The sequence below is a fragment of the Chaetodon trifascialis genome, chromosome 18, assembly GCF_039877785.1.
Source record: "Chaetodon trifascialis isolate fChaTrf1 chromosome 18, fChaTrf1.hap1, whole genome shotgun sequence".
NCBI classification, from domain to species: domain Eukaryota; kingdom Metazoa; phylum Chordata; class Actinopteri; order Chaetodontiformes; family Chaetodontidae; genus Chaetodon; species Chaetodon trifascialis.
This window is the reverse complement of record NC_092073.1, coordinates 22,482,273-22,501,262: the sequence shown is the minus strand read 5'-3', so window position 1 is coordinate 22,501,262 and position 18,990 is coordinate 22,482,273. Positions and strand designations below refer to the sequence as shown.

At 48.0% G+C, this 18,990-nt stretch overlaps 3 protein-coding genes across 6 annotated transcripts in view; 2 read left to right on the top strand and 1 right to left on the bottom strand.

Moving 5' to 3' along the window:
- Positions 1–7,214, top strand: part of rps6ka3b (ribosomal protein S6 kinase, polypeptide 3b) — a 36,026-nt gene extending 28,812 nt beyond the window's left edge. For 2 of the 4 annotated variants that reach the window (XM_070985551.1, XM_070985548.1), the window contains 12 exons: positions 730–818; positions 1,076–1,140; positions 1,228–1,330; positions 1,440–1,549; positions 2,164–2,286; positions 2,365–2,454; positions 2,679–2,837; positions 2,953–3,114; positions 3,218–3,294; positions 3,423–3,540; positions 3,674–3,814; positions 4,065–7,214. In XM_070985551.1, coding sequence (XP_070841652.1) covers positions 730–818; positions 1,076–1,140; positions 1,228–1,330; positions 1,440–1,549; positions 2,164–2,286; positions 2,365–2,454; positions 2,679–2,837; positions 2,953–3,114; positions 3,218–3,294; positions 3,423–3,540; positions 3,674–3,814; positions 4,065–4,187 — 1,360 coding nt within the window. In that variant the 3' untranslated portion in view covers positions 4,188–7,214. Of the gene's footprint in view, positions 1–729; positions 819–1,075; positions 1,141–1,227; positions 1,331–1,439; positions 1,550–2,160; positions 2,287–2,364; positions 2,455–2,678; positions 2,838–2,952; positions 3,115–3,217; positions 3,295–3,422; positions 3,541–3,673; positions 3,815–4,064 lie in introns of all 4 variants that reach the window. The other 2 variants (XM_070985550.1, XM_070985547.1) reach the window with 1 other exon arrangement.
- Positions 7,215–7,700: 486 nt separating this feature from the next.
- Positions 7,701–11,831, bottom strand: LOC139346853 (zinc finger protein 652). Its single transcript, XM_070986192.1, has 2 exons — positions 11,548–11,831; positions 7,701–10,819 (listed from the first exon to the last, which is right to left on the bottom strand). The coding sequence occupies exons 1-2, from the start codon at positions 11,572–11,574 to the stop codon at positions 9,692–9,694; spliced, it is 1,155 nt and encodes a 384-aa protein (XP_070842293.1). The 5' UTR covers positions 11,575–11,831; the 3' UTR covers positions 7,701–9,691.
- A 738-nt stretch (positions 11,832–12,569) lies between these two features.
- Positions 12,570–18,380, top strand: eif1axb (eukaryotic translation initiation factor 1A X-linked b). Its single transcript, XM_070986429.1, has 7 exons — positions 12,570–12,746; positions 13,515–13,598; positions 15,286–15,389; positions 15,699–15,749; positions 16,178–16,259; positions 16,613–16,704; positions 17,156–18,380. The coding sequence occupies exons 1-7, from the start codon at positions 12,731–12,733 to the stop codon at positions 17,159–17,161; spliced, it is 435 nt and encodes a 144-aa protein (XP_070842530.1). The 5' UTR covers positions 12,570–12,730; the 3' UTR covers positions 17,162–18,380.
- The last annotated feature ends 610 nt before the right edge of the window (positions 18,381–18,990 follow it).

Genomic DNA, 18,990 nt, shown 5'->3' with positions numbered 1-18,990 from the left:
TTCTGATAGCAATTTATAACAGAGAGGGAGGAGGAGAGGGGAGGGAGGAGGAGGAGGAGGAGGAGAGGCCAGGGAGGAGGAGAAGTGAAGGAGGAGAGGCGAGGGGAGGGAGGAGGAGGAGGAGAGGCCAGGGAGGAGGAGAAGTGAAGGAGGGGAGGGAGGAGGAGGAGAGGTGAGGGGAGGGAGGAGGAGGAGGAGAGGCCAGGGAGGAGGAGAAGTGAAGGAGGAGAGGCGAGGGGAGGGAGGAGGAGGAGAGGTGAGGGGAGGGAGGAGGAGGAGAGGGGAGGGAGGAGGAGGAGAGGTGAGGGGAGGGAGGAGGAGGAGAGGCCAGGGAGGAGGAGGAGAGGAGAAGCGAAGAAGGAGGAGAGAGAGGAGGAGGAGAGGAGAAGTGAAGGAGAGAATCAAGTTGGAGAAAAACAACTGGCAGGAAGTATTAACCCGTCTGCTTCCTCTGCCGTCTCTCTGCTCTCAGCGTCCGTCTGCAGGGACATGCTGAGCAGACTCTGCAGACTGCTGAGTGTGTTTCCTGTGTGTGTGTGTGTGTGTGTGTGTGTGTGTGTGTGTGTGTGTGTGTGTGTGTGTGTGTGTGTGTGTGTGTGTGTGTGTGTGTGTGTGTGTGTGTGTGTGTCATAACGTCGGCTAGTCTTTCACATGCTCTCAGTTTGGATATACAATATGTCAGCCAGAAACCTTCTGCTTTGACGTGGACTCTTCGTCTTGTCTTCGCAGGGCCAAGCTGGGAATGCCGCAGTTTCTGAGCTCCGAGGCTCAGAGTCTCCTCAGGAACCTTTTCAAACGCAACCCCGCCAACAGATTAGGTAAACCTCCACAACGCGCTCACATGACAGGAGTGAAGAAAATAGTCCCCTTCAAATGTTTCCTCCTCTAAGATCCACAGTGATCAGCTGTTTTAGAGCCTTTTTCAGTGTGAATGTCTTTAAAGAGTTTGGTCTTCAGAGGGACGTGCTGTCCTCTGGCACAATCGGACAGTGATGTTGTGTTTGTGGCGTCACGTCGCCCCCTGCTGGTCTGTCCTCCACCACAGCGGACTGACAGCTGGTGTGTTTGTCTGCAGGAGCTGGACCGGACGGCGTGGAGGAGATCAAGAGGCATCAGTTCTTCAGCACCATCGACTGGAACGTCAGTGTCTCCGGTGGACAAGCTTTGACTCAAATCTTCATCGTTTTGTCTCTTCTGTGCGTCTCTGACTTTTCGTCTCCCCTGCAGAAACTCTTCCGCAGAGAGATCCACCCCCCCTTCAAACCGGCCTCAGGACGACCTGACGACACTTTCTATTTCGATCCAGAGTTCACGGCGAAAACACCCAGAGGTACCGCCTGTCCCCCCTCCTCCTCCTCCTCCTCCCGTTCACACTGCACTGAGCTGCACTGCATCCTGGGTAAAATGTCGACCAACAGCTGTTTGTGTTTGTGTCTCAGACTCTCCGGGGGTTCCTCCCAGTGCCAACGCCCATCAGCTGTTCAGAGGATTCAGCTTTGTGGCCATAACAGAAGAGGACACACAACCTATCCCCAACACCATCGTTCAGGTACACACACACTCTGTAATTTATACATACATACACACACACACACACAAACACAAACACACACACACACACACACACACACACACACACACACACTCCGTAATTCAACAGATGTCAGAGGTAGTCTGACCTGAGGGGTGAGCCGCAATGAGTGGAAGCAAAGACCCACGAGGGCGTTGGCTGCAAACCGTCATCAGAGAGCGAGCTGAATGAACTTCTGCTGGGTGAGGCCATCCCAGACAACCTCCAGAGCCCTTTGATGAAGACGTATTTTCTAAAACGAAGGAGCAGACGGGAGGAGGGAGTGCCGGCCCTTTAAGAGCCTCCACTGTTTCCTGTAATGCACACACTCGTTCATATCTGCAAATGTGCGTCTGGTAAACTTCCCGCCTTTGATGAACTGGCAGAGCTGTGCGAACCCATAAAAGGTGGTTTACATTACGCTGCTCGGCATTGTGGGCCGGGAAACAGGAGAACCATTAGGTGAAGCTAAAAGACCAGAAAGGCCTGCTAACCCCGGAGTCGATCGCTGACGATGCGCCATTTTGGATCCTTCCTCTTCGTCTCCACTCAGTGAGTAATAATGTGCTGATGTTTGTCTTTGCATGCAGCAGCTTCACAGAAGTACGTCCCAGTTCTCAGACACCTACGAGATCAAAGAGGACATCGGCGTCGGCTCGTACTCCATCTGCAAGCGCTGCGTGCACAAGGGAACCGGCATGGAGTACGCCGTCAAGGTAAGACCGCCGCCATCTGCGGCGAGACGTCCGCGTTCAGCTCGCCTGCTCTGTGACCACCGTCTGTCTCTGTTTCAGATCATCAGCAAGGCCAAGAAAGACCCGACGGAGGAGGTGGAGATCCTGCTGAGATACGGGCAGCACCCCAACATCATCACCCTGAAGGACGTGAGTCTGATGCGGTCAACAGAAGTGTGATTCTGGTGCTTTTAAACGAGGCCTTCAAAATAAAAGTCTGCTCTCCAAGCAGCTGTTTTAATCCTCTCGCCGCTCGGTGGAGCCTGGCATCGCGTTCACGCTGCGTGTTTTGGAACAAACCTCTAAAAGTCTGAAGCTGCCGTATAGGTTGGCTTTAAGTCACAGTGACTGAATCAGGTGTCGTCCTCACGCAGGTGTATGACGACGGCCGCTCGGTCTTCTTGGTGACGGAGCTGATGAAAGGAGGCGAGCTGCTCGACAAAATCCTCCGACAGAAGTTTTTCTCTGAAAGGGAAGCTAGCGCGGTTCTCTACACCATCACCAAGACCGTGGAGTACCTGCATGTGCAGGGGGTACGTGGAGGTCGCCCACGGCGGGAAACCTTCCCGCTCTTCATCATTTCCACCGCAGAGGTGAGACAGAGCGATGAGAAGGGTCTGTGAAGTCAAACAGCTGTCGTGTTCGCAGGTGGTGCACAGAGACCTGAAGCCCAGCAACATCCTGTACGTGGACGAGAGCGGGAACGCCGAGTCCATCAGGATCTGCGACTTCGGCTTCGCCAAGCAGCTGAGGGCGGAGAACGGCCTGCTCATGACGCCGTGCTACACCGCCAACTTCGTGGCGCCCGAGGTACCCGGTGTTTCTCCAACGTGTTTGCTTCATGAGCAGAAAAGCTGAAGGTCAGGTTTGTTGAACATGAGGTGAGACGTGACGTGCGTCTGTGTCTCTGCAGGTGTTGAAGAAGCAGGGCTACGACGCCGCCTGTGACATCTGGAGTCTGGGGGTCCTGCTCTACACCATGCTGACAGGGTGGGTTCAAACCCCCGGCGTCTCCCTCACACGCCTTCATTAAAAATCCTTGTAAAACACTCGTTTGTCTGAATGTGACTTCTGTCTCCGTCTCATCCGTCTCTCTCCTGTCCTCCACCCGTCTCCAGCTTCACTCCGTTCGCTAACGGACCGGAGGACACGCCGGAGGAGATTCTGGCTCGCATCGGCAGCGGGAAGTTCTCGCTCAGCGGAGGATACTGGAACTCTGTGTCAGCCGAGGCGAAGGTGTGGACACGCACACACACGCACACACACACACGCACACACACTTCCTCCTAAAAGAAGTTTGGACGTTGTGTCTCTGGCCCTTCAGCATGTTGTTGACCCTGAGCTCACGTGTGACCTCTGACCCCCTCAGGACCTGGTGTCCAAGATGCTGCACGTCGACCCCCACCGGCGGCTGACGGCGGGTCAGGTCCTCCGTCACCCGTGGGTGACGCACAGAGACCAGCTGCCCAAATACACCCTGAACAGACAGGACGCGCCACACCTGGTCAAGGTGAGACACACCGTGAACACACACACACACACACACCACACACACACCACACACACACCTGTCCGTCTTATTCAGGCAGCGTAAACGAATCTGGTTGAACACGCAGAGCTGCATCTGATGCTTCTGTCCATTATTGATCGTAAAACGTCATCAAACAGAAGTCCAGCCTGTTTTCAGTTAGCTGATCAATGAACTGATCGATCGATTGGCCGGCAGCCGACTGACTCTCCCCCCTCTGTCCCCCCTCCAGGGTGCGATGGCGGCCACCTACTCGGCCCTGAACAGGAACGTCGCCACGGTCCTGGAGCCGGTGGGCTGCTCCACGCTGGCCCAGCGAAGGGGGATGAAGAAGATCACCTCCACCGCTCTGTGACCTTCGACCCCCTCCCCCCCCCCCCCACCCCCCCTCAACTCTGACCTCTATCTGACCTCCGCCGGACTCCCGCCCCCCTCCCTCTGATCCGGTCCGGCGGGACAGACTACTGATGGACCCAGGAACCGCTAACGCCAAAAAGGAACACGAGACCCCTGCCCCCCTCCCTGCACCTTAACGGACTCTGTCGGATCTGGATTTCTCAGCTTTAGCGTCACCGATCGGCAGCCGGACTGAGCTGTCGTGGAAACCGGTCCCGCCGCGGAGGCCGAGTCCTCCTGCGGCACTTTGCTTCGGACAATCAGCGCCGCCTCGCGGACCCGGAGACGGAGCGCGTCAGGAACACAAAGAACTGTATTTATTTACTTCACCGGGGGAACCTGAACATAGGAACACGCTAATCTAACGTATGCATTTAAAGAGCTAGGATCATTGTCATCATACTGTCGTCATGGTTCGTAGCTGTAGATCCTCTATTTAAACCTCAAGTAGCCTCTGGGACGACGCCGTCGACAGGAAAGGACAGACGGCGCCGACCGACGCTCGCAGCAGATAACCATCAGAGCCTGAAGCGTCCGGGAAAGATAACGAGCATTTACTCAAACTTCACTCTGACTCTGGGGTGAAGAAAAGTCGCTCCAGCCTGATTTTGTCTCACACTTCCAGTATTTTACCTTTTCAGGTGCAGAACTCAAAGAACAAAAGCAGACGGTCGTCGGTCGATGTCTGAGTCTGTGAAAACTTCACTGACTCAAGAACAAGAGCGGCAGTATTCTGTGTTTGTCTTACTGTCGACAAATCCCACGAAAAGAGCAAAACCAGCGGCGTGTTGTTCCGTCTCTGACTTCCTGTCTGAGGCTCACAGCCCATTGGTTCCTACTGAAGAGGTAAAAACACCTCACAAACATCCAGTTTATCCTTAAACTGGGTCCGTTTCCTCAAACGGCTGCAGGGTCTGACGTGTTCTGACCTTTTTGGAGGATTTGTTGACAATAAGGAGCGATGCAGCTTCTTCCTTTACTTTGTATTTTGGGGTTTTAAAGCGCCCTCTGGTGGCGACAGGAGGGCTGACGTTCTGATTCAAAGTGAAGGCAGGAAACACGCAGTGAGCTGTGGCTCCTCTTCTTCTTCTTTTGCTTTAATCCGGCAGTTGTGGTACACTATAGTACACTATATCAGAATATACTGAAAGTACCAAAAGTACTCACTATGCAGAGTGACCCCGTCCAGAGTAATCTAATCTACTGGAATGTAATGTAAAGTAGTAAAGCGAGTAAATGTACTCAGTTACTTTCCAGCACTGGAGAAACTATAAAGCAAAGCGTCGCTCAGGCTGATCCGACTGCAGTTTTGGTGTATTTGTGTGTAGAAGTACTGCCTCCAGTTTTCTGGACAGCTGCAGCTTCAAGACGATGTTTTACTAAAGGACAAGGTGAAGACCTGAACCCGGATCAGCCTCTGAGCCTCTTCTGTACGAGCCGGCCGGTGGTCTCCGAACGCGCCGCAGACAGGAGGAACTGTAAATATACAAACACGTCGAGCAACTCAGGTTTCTACGAATCAAGATGATGCATTTTTATATGTCCGGCAGGAGAGACATGCACATAAGAAGCACACGGCGTGAGCGGCGGGCGGCGAGCAGGAGGCGAGCAGGCGTTCAGCAGACGTGCAGCACCTGAGCTGAAGGCACCACCTGTCCTTCACAGGTGTCCCACTGACTGAAACGTCACTTCCACCTGAGCAGGAATGAAACGTGTTGGTGCTGGTGATGAAGACGACGTCCTGTCAGTAGAAACCTTTAAACTCAAAGTGTAGCAGTGAAGACTCAGCGGTGCGTTCACAGACATTCCAGTTCCACCAGCTGCAAGCACGAAGAGACTGAAGTTCACCCAAACTACACAAGCTAAGAACAACACGTGCACACGTGTCAGGCGTCTGAGTACAAGTTCAACAGAGTAAAAGTACAACAGTGAAAGTCCTGCACTCAGTCTGCTTTCAGCTAAACGCTCTCAGGAGTAATCTGAGGGGTCTTCAGATGGTTTACGAGGCGGGAAAAAAAAGTCCAGCGTCACAAATCTGGACTCTTCTCTCATCATCGGTGCTTTTATTATGAAAGGTTTGATCATTTCACCTTTCTGAGGCTCCAGCCGTCATTGAAAATGAGACCTGGTGAGAAAAACAGATGATCTTTAACTATTTATTGTGTTTTAGGAACAAGTATCATGTTTTTATGTGAAGTCTTAATCTGAAACGTAAGGAGGAACTCAGATAAATGTCTTTACTCCACTACATGTATTTAACACCATGATGCAGTACTGGACGGCTGATCTACTCTGCAGTACAAAGGATGTGAACTGATCATGAAAATGATCTCACATGTCTCCTACAGCGTCACACTTAGAGACCAGCCAGTCTGCACAACGAGTACTTCAAATACTGACAGTACTTCATTTAAGTAGATCACAAACGTGTCCAGGACCATGACTGGGTGAAGTTTTGTAGCTTGGGTGAAGCGGCCCTTTAAACACTCAGCTTCAGTCTCTTCAGTGACCTGCAGAAGTGTTGGACATGTTGGACGTGTTGACCTCCACCCAGCGGGGGGCGCTCCATCCTGTCAAAGCCCTCTGTGCTGGACCAGATCCCCCAGAGTCCAGTATTCAGGTCAAACCTGTACCTGCGTGCCTCCTCGCACCTGAGGTGTGACCCGACAATCAGCGAGCCGTCCGTGAACGCCTCGCCAGCTTCCTGCCTGCCGGCGTCTCCGCGCAAAGGGACAAACTCAAGTCTTCTTCTGTGTTTTTAGAGAATAAGAAATGTGGAACTGTTGATCTCTGCCTCGTCTATCGATGTACAGCTCTGGGATAAAGGAATGTAAAAGGAATGATCTTTTCTTTCTGTGATTATGAACGTCTTTCCTCTTCGTCCTCCTCTTCCTCTGTTATCTGACCTGTCAGTCGCTTTCAGCCCTGCTGCTACGCCAGCTCTCTGTTTTTGTACCTGCAGGGAGAGTTGGACTTTCTATGAAAACAATAAAAGGATAATCAGCTGATGAACGCGTGCCGACTCTCATTGAACGCCTCATGAGGATTTTTACACACAAAAAAACTTCTGAAATATGTTTTGTTCCACGTTAAAGTACCAAAGTTTCAGCTGATCGACAGAAAATTAATTATTTGATCATTAAAATCAGACTTTTACTCAAAGACATTTTCAATGCAGGACTTTTACTTGTAACAGAGTATTTTCACACTGTGTTGTGTATTAGTACGTTACTGCAGTAAAGGACGGAGTACTCCCCACAGGCCGAGCTGATGTTTGGATCAGACCAGACGCATCGAGCGCAGATCAATCAAAACACAACAAAAACCCACCTGAAGTGCAGAAGGATTCCGGTTTATGGTCGAGCGCCACCATCAGGCCAAAGTGTGAACTGACCAAAACTTTGGTTTACAGCCAAAAAGCTGCAAAACTATCGACCAATCAGGAGGAGAAAAATCCAACAGTGCTCAACCAATCAGTGGCGTTTCCCTTTAATGATGTCACAAAATAAAACAGAGTTGCAGAGACGAAATGTTACAGCAAAGAATAAAAAACAGTAAAATCCACGACTTTGATCCAAACGATCCATTTTCAGAAAGAAAAACTCATTTTCATCTCAGCGTTTGTGCACCAAACCCTGTTCATAGTTCAGCCGTTTTAGCACCTTTAACACGTGTTTCAGCCTCCAAAGGTAGAAAATTCATGATTCATGTTGGACTTTTTATTGTTTTATGACCTCAATTAAATTAAAAACACAGCTTGTTTTTGATCCCATGATTGCAAGAATAAAAATTAAAAAGATTAAAAACTAGTGAACGTTAAACCGTCTCAGTATTTTGATCATCGCTGGGTTTAAAATCCACATTTTGGGCTTCAACAGGTTCCACATGATAATCTGAACTGCGTTTAACTGTAACACACACACACACACACACACACACACACACACACACACACAGAGTACTCAGTGGTTTTCAATCTGTGGGCTGAGGCCCCTCACAGGGTCCAAATGAATTAAGGGATAAAAAATAATGTAAATAAAGTGTAATTGAGACGCTGCTTTAATCTGTTTGATAGAAAGAATTCTTGTCACTTTCACGATCGATCACTGATCGTTACTTTCACGATCGATCACTGATCGTTACTTTCACGGGTTGTTGATTTTTTTTCACCTTCGAGTGTCAAAAACGCTAAAAGCCACTTTGAGATCTTCAGAAACGACGATTATAAAAATACTTTACTGGAGTTTATTGATGCTTCTGTCGGCTAACTGTGACGTTTCTAAATCATTTCTAAGGAAATCTTCTACGTCGGGCTCACACGATGGCGCTGACTAAACCTTCGCAGCTGTTCCGGAGCTTTCCGTGAGCTTCATCAGTAGACGCAGTTGGTCCGCTCGTCACTGGAGCGACAGAAAGCTCCACAACGTTTCCAGAAGCTTCAGTTAAATCGTCTGCTTTCATTTACAGTGACGACGTTTACGTCAAACAGGCGGAAACATCTTTCCGTGAACCACAGGACGTGAACGCGCTTCCTGCCTCCATGTGATCAGCGGCAGTGATGGGAACATGCTGCGTTCAGGGAGCGTTCGAGTACGAAGCGTCTGGAGATCAAACTCAGTCTTTAAACCGTGTTAACGGCCTGCTGCTGCCGTGCGGACGGCGTCACCGTAAACGCTCGTCTGTCGCTGCGGCGTGAAAAGATTCTTCTACTGTAGCTGGAGTAACTCATGACAAACGGGGAATATACAGTATTTACACACCTGAACGCAGCGCGGGGCCGGGGAGGCCGGGGGGGTCTGAGGCGTCGATTCCTTCATTAAAGTGAGAGTTTACAGTTTCTCTGGATCGTTTTCAGTGATTATCTTTGGGTTCTGGGCCAAACAAAATCAAACATTCGAAGGCTTTAATGTGCGTTTTCACTGCGTTTTGACACTTCATCAGTGAGACAAGTGAGGATGAAGAAGACCAGCTTCACTGAAGGGATGTGGGACACGCTTTGGTGGCTGTACCATTAAACATGTCGGGTTAATCTTTGAGCTTTCAGGCGTCAGCTGATGGTCGAGGAGACGCATCGATCTCCTCATCTGACGCCCAGAGAATAAACGTTTTCATCCCTTTAAATGAAGCTGGTCATCACACATCTGGCTCACATCAGCCCGATGGCTGACGACACAAACACGAGACCCTTGCCTTCCCGCTGAGGCCACTTCAACATAACTGTACTCACTGAGCGGGACACCGATGGACGCCGCAGGGGGACGACTCCGGCTCATGGCACGCAATCTGAAATAAGAGGGCCGCTTACAAAAAAGGTTGACGAAGACAAACAAACTGAGTCCAAAGTTCAGTCAAAGATGCATAAACGTCAGCGGTCCGTCTGACGAAGAGGAGGTCACCGAGCTGCCGCCGCCGCCGCTTTAGTCTGAGGACGCCGGCAGAGATCCAGCCGAAGGACAAAACGTGTCAGAAGTCGGAGTCGTCTGTGGCGGAGTTATCGACGGCGGCGGACACGCCGAGCGTCTGCAGCAGCTTCTCTCCGGACTCCTGCTCCTTCTTCTTCTTGTCGTGGTTCTTGACGTGGATGCTCAGGCCCCTCTCGGTCATCTCGTAGATCTGACACTTGGCGCAGTAGTAGGGCGACACGCCGACGTGCCTGAACTGGTCGGCCAGGTACGACATGAGCGTCTTGAAGCCTTTGTTGCAGATGTCGCAGCGTGGGATGACGCCCGGGTGCTCCTTCTCCAGGTGCTTCTTCAGGCCCCACTTGGAGCCTTTGAAGCCCGTCTTCTCCGCCTCCTCCGCCGAGCAGAGCAGGCAGGTGAACACGGCGCCGTGGTTGGCGTGGCGTTTCGTGTGGGCGTCCAGCTCGATCTGAGTGCGAACCGATTTCTGGCACGACGTGCAGAAGAACGTCTTCTTTCCCAGCATCTGGTGCATCTGTTTCAAATGGACGGCCAGCCCGGCGCCTCTCTTGAAGAACTTCCCGGGCGGCGGGCAGAGGAGGCACACCAGTCTTTTATCTGAGCCTGAATTCATCGCCATCACGTCACTGTAGTTCTCCCCGAGCTCCAACACACACTTATTGCTCACCACCTCCTCCTTTGTGACCTCCTCTTCAGTTACCAGCTTCCTCTTCTGCCTCCCCTCGTGCCTCGGCCTCGGTGGCCTGGACGGTTTGGGTGCCACAGGTACGGGAGCGGCGGCGTCCTCCCTGAACACGGGATGTTTCACTCCCGGCTTCTTAGCCGGCAGCGATCGATCGACGGACATCGTGAACTGGTAGCTCTCTCCCTCCTCCTCAGGATTCGAGTACTCGATGACATAAACGCTGTCCTCCTCCTCCTCCCCCACGGCCTCCTCCTCCTCCGCAGGCATCGAGTACTCCACCACCTCGTAGAACTCTGTGGCGCCATCTTTAAACTTCCCCCCGACGTGAGACTGCTCCTCAGCGATGTGCGTGTCATCTATCCTCACCACCGTTATCTGGTCCAGCCCGCCGGCGCCCTCCCAGCTTCCATTTCCTGACACGACCGTGGACGCCGCCGCTTTTCCCGCCGGCCCGCCGCCGACCGCCAGGTGTTCAGAAGACATCTGACACGAGAGAAACAGAACGTTTAATGTTTGAGGAGCCGATGAACAGAACGAACACGTTTCTGTGTCGCTACATGAAAGCTGCACGTCTGCACGTCTGTTAAAATGTTGTTTTTATGACAGTTTATGCATTTTATGTACAAAAGTATCATGTTTATTTTACTGTCAGTCAACATCCATCTTATGTTAAACAGACTGCGTTCTTATTTTTATAGTTTGGACTTTGTTGTAAAGTGCTCTCCTTTTTCATTTTACTTGATTATTGGTCCGCTCTTTTTTTAATCCACTTGGTGCATGAAATGTTTTTATTGTAAATGCATTTTTACTGTGAAAGGTGCTTTATGACTAAAGTTTATAGTCATTACTGTCATTATTATTATTACATAATGTTTTAAGTCTTAATGCAAATATAAAACTCTGCTAATATGCTTTTACTTATTTATTTCTTTATATTAGCCTGTGATCATGAAGTCTATGCTCTGTTATTGCTGTAACGTTTGTATTTTAACTTGTTTTACTAGAGAGGAAATAAAAAGATTTGTATCCAAAAGTATTTCATTAGAAATAATTATTGCAGACTGTAATTTATGAACACATGCTGTCAGTAATGTTTACTGCCCCTGTAATAAAACATGTGCTATTCTGTTTCGCTGAGCTCAGAGAAGCAGCAGCTCTCCTCTGCAGCTCAGCCTCTTAAATAAATTAAATAAATGGTCAGAAACACTCACCATGATCCTGCTGCTGAAGTCAGCCATCACAGCCAAACCTCGCTGGGCTGGAAACAAAACTGCAGCTAGCTTAGCAACAAGGTGGCTAATGTGCAGAGAGACTACAAGTCCCAGCCGAAAACAGATATTTTCTTAAACTTTGCAGCAGTCGGCCATCTGTCAGAAGAAGCAAAGAGCTGAGACGCACAGGTGAAGTTTAAAGTTGAGAAACAGACGATGGTAGACTGACGGTCGGTGCAGGAGGGTCAACAGATTCCGTTCAGGAGCAGAGCTTCGACCAAAATGTCTATTTTCTCTCTGGGAAAATAAAACTACCCACAGCGCAGCGACGGCGCGGCGCGCCCCCTGGTGGCGCGGAGGAGTACAGCGCCGACTGTGATGTGGGAAAATCTTGTAATATTACTGTGAGTTCTGCTGTGTTTCTTTTTCCTTCAGATATCAATCACTCTCTGACCGCTCACCTCTTTTGATCGGAACACGTTTTCCTGCATGCTTCAAACTTTAATCTGCAAAAACACATGACAAAAATTCTTTTAATTCTTTAATGTTATCGAGTGGACACATCTTGAAGTTTTCAACTGTCGGTTGAGCCACATCAAACTTCTGAGTGTAAGACAGGTGGGTCAGTCTAAAACATGAATATTTAATGTCTGAATTACTTACGTTTCCCCATTTGTGTATCATCACATGACTGAAAGACAGAACATGACAATGAAATGACACATGAGGAAGAAAAAAGTAAAAATGTGGAGCGTGGAGTCGTTTCTGTGGAATGAGTCTACTTTTGCTATTGATATTTTAAGCACATTCTGTTGATAATACTTTACATACAGGACTTTGGCTTCTAGAATAGTAATTTTACATTGGGTATTTCTACTTTTACATCAGTAAAGAATATGAATATTTCTTCCAGTACTATTTTTTATTGTTTACCTGCCGTTTAGCCATCAACTGAACGCCATTGTCTCTGTAACAATCACCTATTTCAATAAAGCAACAGAGTTTTGAATGTCTTGGCGGGCGCATGCGCAAACCGGCGGAGAAAATCAGCAGTGACTAGCTAGCTACTCGTCCCGTGAAGTCAGTATAGACCTGTGCTTTCGCTGACTGTTGTAAACAGTAATTGTTTAACCATCAGTCGTTTCTACTGAGTGGAATTAACGTGACCAAGGCGTAAAAGAATATGCCCAAAAATAAAGGTAAGAGGCGGAGGAAGACGTGAACGGATGTTTCAGTGAAGTTAATCGTCTTCGTGCTGTCGAGCCCGCCGCGAAGACACACGCAGTGAAAACGTGACACCGACCAGCTAACGCTAGTTAGCAACATGAATTAAGAGTCGCTTACAAAGCCGTCGGCGATGTGCGTATGTAGCGTTAACGTGGCCACCAAACAGAAATTTGGCTGAAATAACGATGGAATGAGTTTAGGCGGGATAAAGGTGTTCAACACTTTGTGCCTGTTAGCCGGTTAGCTAACGAGAATGTACTTGGTCGCGTAATTTCGTTGCTATTTGATACAGCTAACTAGCTAGTTGCTAGTTAAACCCCACCCCAGTCAGGCCGGGACATTGCGACTTTATTTAACCTAAACTAACACTTGTTAACACCAGCTAACGTTGTACCAGCATATTAAACTCATTTGAGCGTCCATTAAACTGTCATCCCGAGGATGTCACCTAGATTAGCGAGCTAGCTAGACAACGTCATCTTAATCGTTATCATCTTTCCGTGTCTTTACTGTCAAGCAGGGAGTGGTTGACACCGGCATTAAAATAGGTGTTGTGTAAATCACTGATTATAGACTGATTGTCTGTGGAAGAAGTGTACCAGCTGGAAATGACACGGCGAGAGAGAGACTTAGCTGGAACCGAGGGCTAACTGATAACAACCATTAGCTCGGTGAAAAGGACCCAATGAAAACGAATGGACAGCATTAACTGGGGTCCTCCTGTCTCATTTTTATTCCAGGTAAAGGAGGAAAGAATCGGCGACGTGGAAAGAACGAGAATGAGTCTGAGAAGAGAGAGCTGGTGTTCAAAGAGGACGGACAGGGTGAGTCCTGGTTCTGATGCAGTTTCAGGCTGATCTGGGAAACAGGAAGCAGCTGCTGGATTTGGAGTAAAGGCAGTAAAATAAAAAGATCCATCACTGTCTGCCTTTGAACTGCATGTGTCTCTCTGAGGGGGACAGAAGTGTTTAGTTATTCCCCTTTAAAGCCAAATCAAGGACACAGAATGAACTTGTCAGCGTTTGGTCTGAGGAGGTCATCATGGTCACTGCTGCAGCTCTGAAGTGAGGATATCGTACTCCTGTCACTAGTGGATCTGGTCTTTAATTTACTTTGATGTAAAACTGGGAAGCAGGCAAATCTTCACACTTGAGTAGAGCTGAAATGCTCTGTCAATCAACAGAGATTAGTGGGCAGCAGTTGTAAGGATGCATTAATAATTAAATCATCAATTTTACGCAAAAGGAGCCAAAATCTCTTGTTTCAGGTTGTAAATTTTGAGCGTCTTCTGTGTTTCTTCTGACCGTCAGCTGAATGTCTTTGCACTGTTGGTTCCTTCAAACAGCAACCAGCAGCTCATTGTGCTTTTGGACATTGTGACATGCATTTTCCTCTGTTTTCTGATGTTTTATAAACAATTACTGGATTAATATTGGAGCCGCTGGCAGACTAACTAATAATGAAAATCGTGGTTAGTTTTTGTCCTGAAACAATGAAATGATCAATTTTGTTTCTGTACTTTTGTGTGTCTTACCAGAAAAATTGAATCAGAGAATTAAAGCACAAGCAGAAACTGCTAATGTTACAACAGTTTGCACAATGCACATCTCACATTTGAAGGAGTATAATTTCAGCGGTGATGTTTTAAGTAGAAGACGTTTTGACGTGCAGAGGACGTTCTTACCCTGCCTCGGTCGGTGGGACAGTATCAGCCCGCAGTCAGAGGAGCTCAGAGCTTCCACTGCAGTGCAAAGTGCTGCCAAAATCCCTGTTGGTATGGAAGTGAGCCGGTGTGTGGACGAGGCTTCGGCTCACTTAACTCACACTGAATGCTCTCGTTTGGAGCAGGACTTAATGTTGATAGAAACTTGAAGAAATGGAAGGACTCGCTTTCATATTTAATTTAATAAACTCTAATTCAGTCAGGTCATGGGTGTCGTGTGATTAAAAATGTAAAAGGATTGATCTGTTTCCTCTTGTTTTATGCTGAAGCTCCCCCTCCTCTGTCTTTGCTGGCCTTTTTTGTACAAACAGCGACAGTAGAACCTTCCCATTCAGACGTCAGTGACGCTGAGGCCTTCTGTTTCCATCCCTCAGCGCTTTTTACCTGCATCTGGCACTTTTTTAAGAAATTAGATTTCTGTGAGATACAACCACTGCTCATTTTCCCTGAAGCTTAAGATTTAATTCAACATAATAATCTCTCCTAACGTGAGCGGAGGTGTTGTTTATTTCAGGTGAGACTGGACACCTCCAACGATACACATTATGTAGTTTATGTCATGTGTTGACCCTGTTTTTGTATCTGTGAAGCACTCGGTTGATCTCACTCGTACCAAAATGCACCAGCTACTGTTTGACCTGCTGGCAGGTTTTGTGAGCAGGACCTCCACATGACGTCTTGGTTTCTAATCTAACCCTTGTTCAGCACTTGGTATGTCTGATTTTAAGGTCATTTTGCTGAGTTTGTCACCTCGGATTAACCATTGTCTGCCCTCTTGTGTCTTCCAGAATACGCTCAGGTGATCAAAATGCTGGGGAACGGACGTCTGGAGGCCATGTGCTTTGATGGAACCAAGCGGCTTTGCCACATCAGAGGAAAACTCCGGAAAAAGGTAGGAATGTCCTGCCCGTCCTCTCGCACCTTTCTCCCCACCAGCACACACAGGAAACCCCCTGACGTAATGCTGACTCGGCGTGTTGTCAATGGTCAGTCAGCCACCGTTAATGTGGCAGTATGGACTCAGTTGACCGTGTGTGTGTGTGTGTGTGTGTGTGTGTGTGTGTGTGTGTGTGTGTGTGTGTGTGTGTGTGTGTGTGTGTGTGTGTGTGTGTGTGTGTGTGTGTGTGTGTGTGTGTGTGTGTGTGTGTGTGACAAAGTGCAGTGTGTTGGTTAATCTCTGCTCTGTTTTGTTTTCCTCTAGGTTTGGATTAACACGTCAGACATCATCCTGGTCGGACTGAGAGATTACCAGGTGTGTTGGTCGATCATACGTGACACACTCAGCCTGTTGACACTGCCTGTAACTGACTCGCATTAGCATTTATTGCATGTTTGATTTTCTGCTCCTTTTTAAGGATTTTGTCATTATTTAAATAAACGGTTCATATTTAGATTTATTTGTCATCGTCTGCTAAAGCCCAAAACACTTAAACATGGACACAGACTTGTTGGTTTGCTGATATATTCGTGTCCCTGCAGCCGTTAGCACAAAGGGTCTTTGATCACATCTTGCTGCTTGTTATCATTTCGTCCATCGCTGAACACTGACCCGTTTTGGCTCCTCTGTCTCTCCTGTAATCAGGTTTTTGGTACAGTTACCTTCAGCTGACCCAACATGTGACTAAAACAAACAGTGTGAGCTCTTCGCTGCACTTCCTCATTCCTCGTCTTCTGTTTCAGGATAACAAAGCTGATGTCATCCTCAAGTATAACGCAGACGAGGCTCGCAGTTTGAAAGCCTACGGAGAGCTGCCAGAGCACGGTGAGTCAAAGCGCACGCCACGCCAACGCCACGCCTGCTGGGCCCAAAGAGTCCACGTCACTGTCGTCAGACGAGCCCAGGGTTTATTTATACTGCTCCTGTAAACTGATTCCTTTGGTCCAAAACAAACCTCAGCCTTCATGTTTCTAATGTTTCTGTCACAGTTTGTCGTCTTGCATCGTTAACAAATAGTGCACGTAGTGTCTGACTTTAGACAGCAGATGTCCTCGCTGTCCCGGCCTTCATGACACTTCTGTCCTGTTTTATGTCAGTTATGTACAAACGGGATGTTTTCTGATTCCTGAACGTGAATGGCATTTCCTGTTTTAACACTTCCTGTCGTCTTCTCGCAGCCAAAATCAATGAGACAGACACCTTCGGGCCTGGAGACGACGACGAGATCCAGTTTGATGACATCGGCGACGATGATGAGGACATTGATGATGTAAGCTCCTTTCATTTTAGAATTAATCTCATGTACCTTACTTTAAAAAAACCCTTTTTCCTCAAATCCAGTTTTACTTCCTCTTACCTCACAGTTAAAACAGATGAAATGACCAAATATCTCCCAACTAAACCTTAAATGATGAATCATTTAGTCAACAAAAGTTGATCGTAAACAATGTTGATCATTGTTTTTTTTGCTGGTTTCAGTCTCTCAAATCTGAATGTCTAATATGATATTAAACTTCTTTGGGTCTTTTGGAGCTGTCGGGAAGTTGTGACAAGCATTTTTCATCATGCAAACATTTGAATATTGAGTATTTTGCAGATGAACCAATAATGAAACAATCTTTGGTCGCAGCCTTTCTTCTAAAATTATAAAAGCTTGATGAATGACAGAGTTTTAAAAGCACAGAACAAACGTTGAAACCATTATTTCCTCTTGTTTTCAGATCTAAAGACCTGCTACTGGAGGGGGAAGGTGGGATTTTACTACAGATGCTCCGATTGGGATATTTTGAGCCGATACACCGCACCAATAATGATTTTTATTAAGATCAGCCTATGCCAATCCAATACATATAATTAATATACAGTATGTCAGTTAGTGTCAGTTAACCATCAGTGGACGTCTTTGTTCGGACAACTTCAGGTGCATTTCACACGGGGACAAACCGACATCAGTACTTTGAGTTTGTCGTGAACACCAATGATGCTTTCTCTGCCTTCATGCAGCTGGATTGGAGAATGAGAGCAGGCTGATCACCAGCATCGATTTCGGGTGAACGTCTGGAGCGCCGCTCGATTTTTACCTTGTTGCTTCTCACATCGACAAAACTGCAAATTCACCATGTCATTCGCTGTTTTTTTTTTTTTTCTTTTTCTTATCAGAGAAACACTCACACACAGATAACATGACTGCAAAGCTTCTCACACAGAACGCGCCATCTTTTTAAAGTGTATTTATATTGATTTCACACTATGTGGAATTCAGCAACAAGTATAGAATCTCTGGATTCGCCAATAAAAGGAGAAACTATTTTGTGTTTTTTTTTCTTCTTCCTGTGGCAGCCTGCGTCGTCGTAGCTGTGGCCTGTAGGACAGTTTGAAAGCTGTTTGTTAGCGTCAGGATGAAATGAGACCCTGAGCTCAGCTCTGGATCTCTGGAGGCTTTTCTCTTTCGCGTCACGTTCCACTCATCGCTCATTTGCTCGTTTTGGATTGACCCACGGCCGACTGAAGACCATCCCTCTCCCCTGAAATCAAAAGAAGATTCAAAATGTATTTTTCTATTGTTTCCCTTATTTGTGTTTCCGTCTGTTTTTGTTTCCGTGTTCTGTTTTGAACTCTCGGCCGCTCGCTCGCTCGCTCGCTCGCTCTGTGGCTTCAGCGCGCCGTGAAGCTCGGCCCGGTCGGCCGCTCTGTCCCAGGCCAGACCAGACCAGCGCTTCCCAAACCTGTCCCATCAGACACACACGCTCACACACACGCACCAGTAAAACCTCACGTCCGAGCAGTCGGTCTCACACCCTCTGAACCTCTGTAAAGTATATAAGTGTTTGGGAACCACTGGTCTCGATCACATGGGGCCTGTTGCTGCTGTTGCTGTAACTCTGAATTAATAAAAATGTACTATGATGTTTGAAGGCTGGGTTTCCAATAAAGATCTTAACTCCACTGACCTGGCATAGTGGTTTTTGGGCACTTCCTGCGCTGGCCTGGCGGTGGTAGGTCGAGTAGAAGCAGCTCTTTAATGGACGGGAACAGGAAGAGCATCCAGGGCTGGTTAGTGCAGCAGGCAACAGCACGTCTGTCCTCATCAGAGGAAAGACCAAAAATAACTGATGTGTCCTTGAGCAAAGCAGCGAACCTGCTCTGGCCCCGGGGCCACCGCTGTGTAACTGAGTCTGACCTCTGACCTGTCTGCTGTGTGTTTGTGTGTCAGGACTTTCTCTTCTATAATTGCTTGAAAATGACTTTTAGATTAGATTCAACTTTATCGTCAGAGTGAATGATAACCATGAGGGGAAACTAACTGTCCACTAAAGGTGCTTGTTTTTTAGCCACTAACAGCTCAGGTTGTTATTCGAACTTCAACCAATAACATCACCTTTTAGGAAAAGTGCATTTCTTTGGCTGGCAGGAGTCGTCCCGCTCAGAGATGGTCTGTTTGGAGCGTCAGCGTCCATCTGGAGCTCGAGCAGCCACAACGTCAGCGTGTCTCTGTCCGACAGGAAGTCTGAAAGAAACACGACCCCTTGTTGTCTTTTACCTGGTGGATAAAACA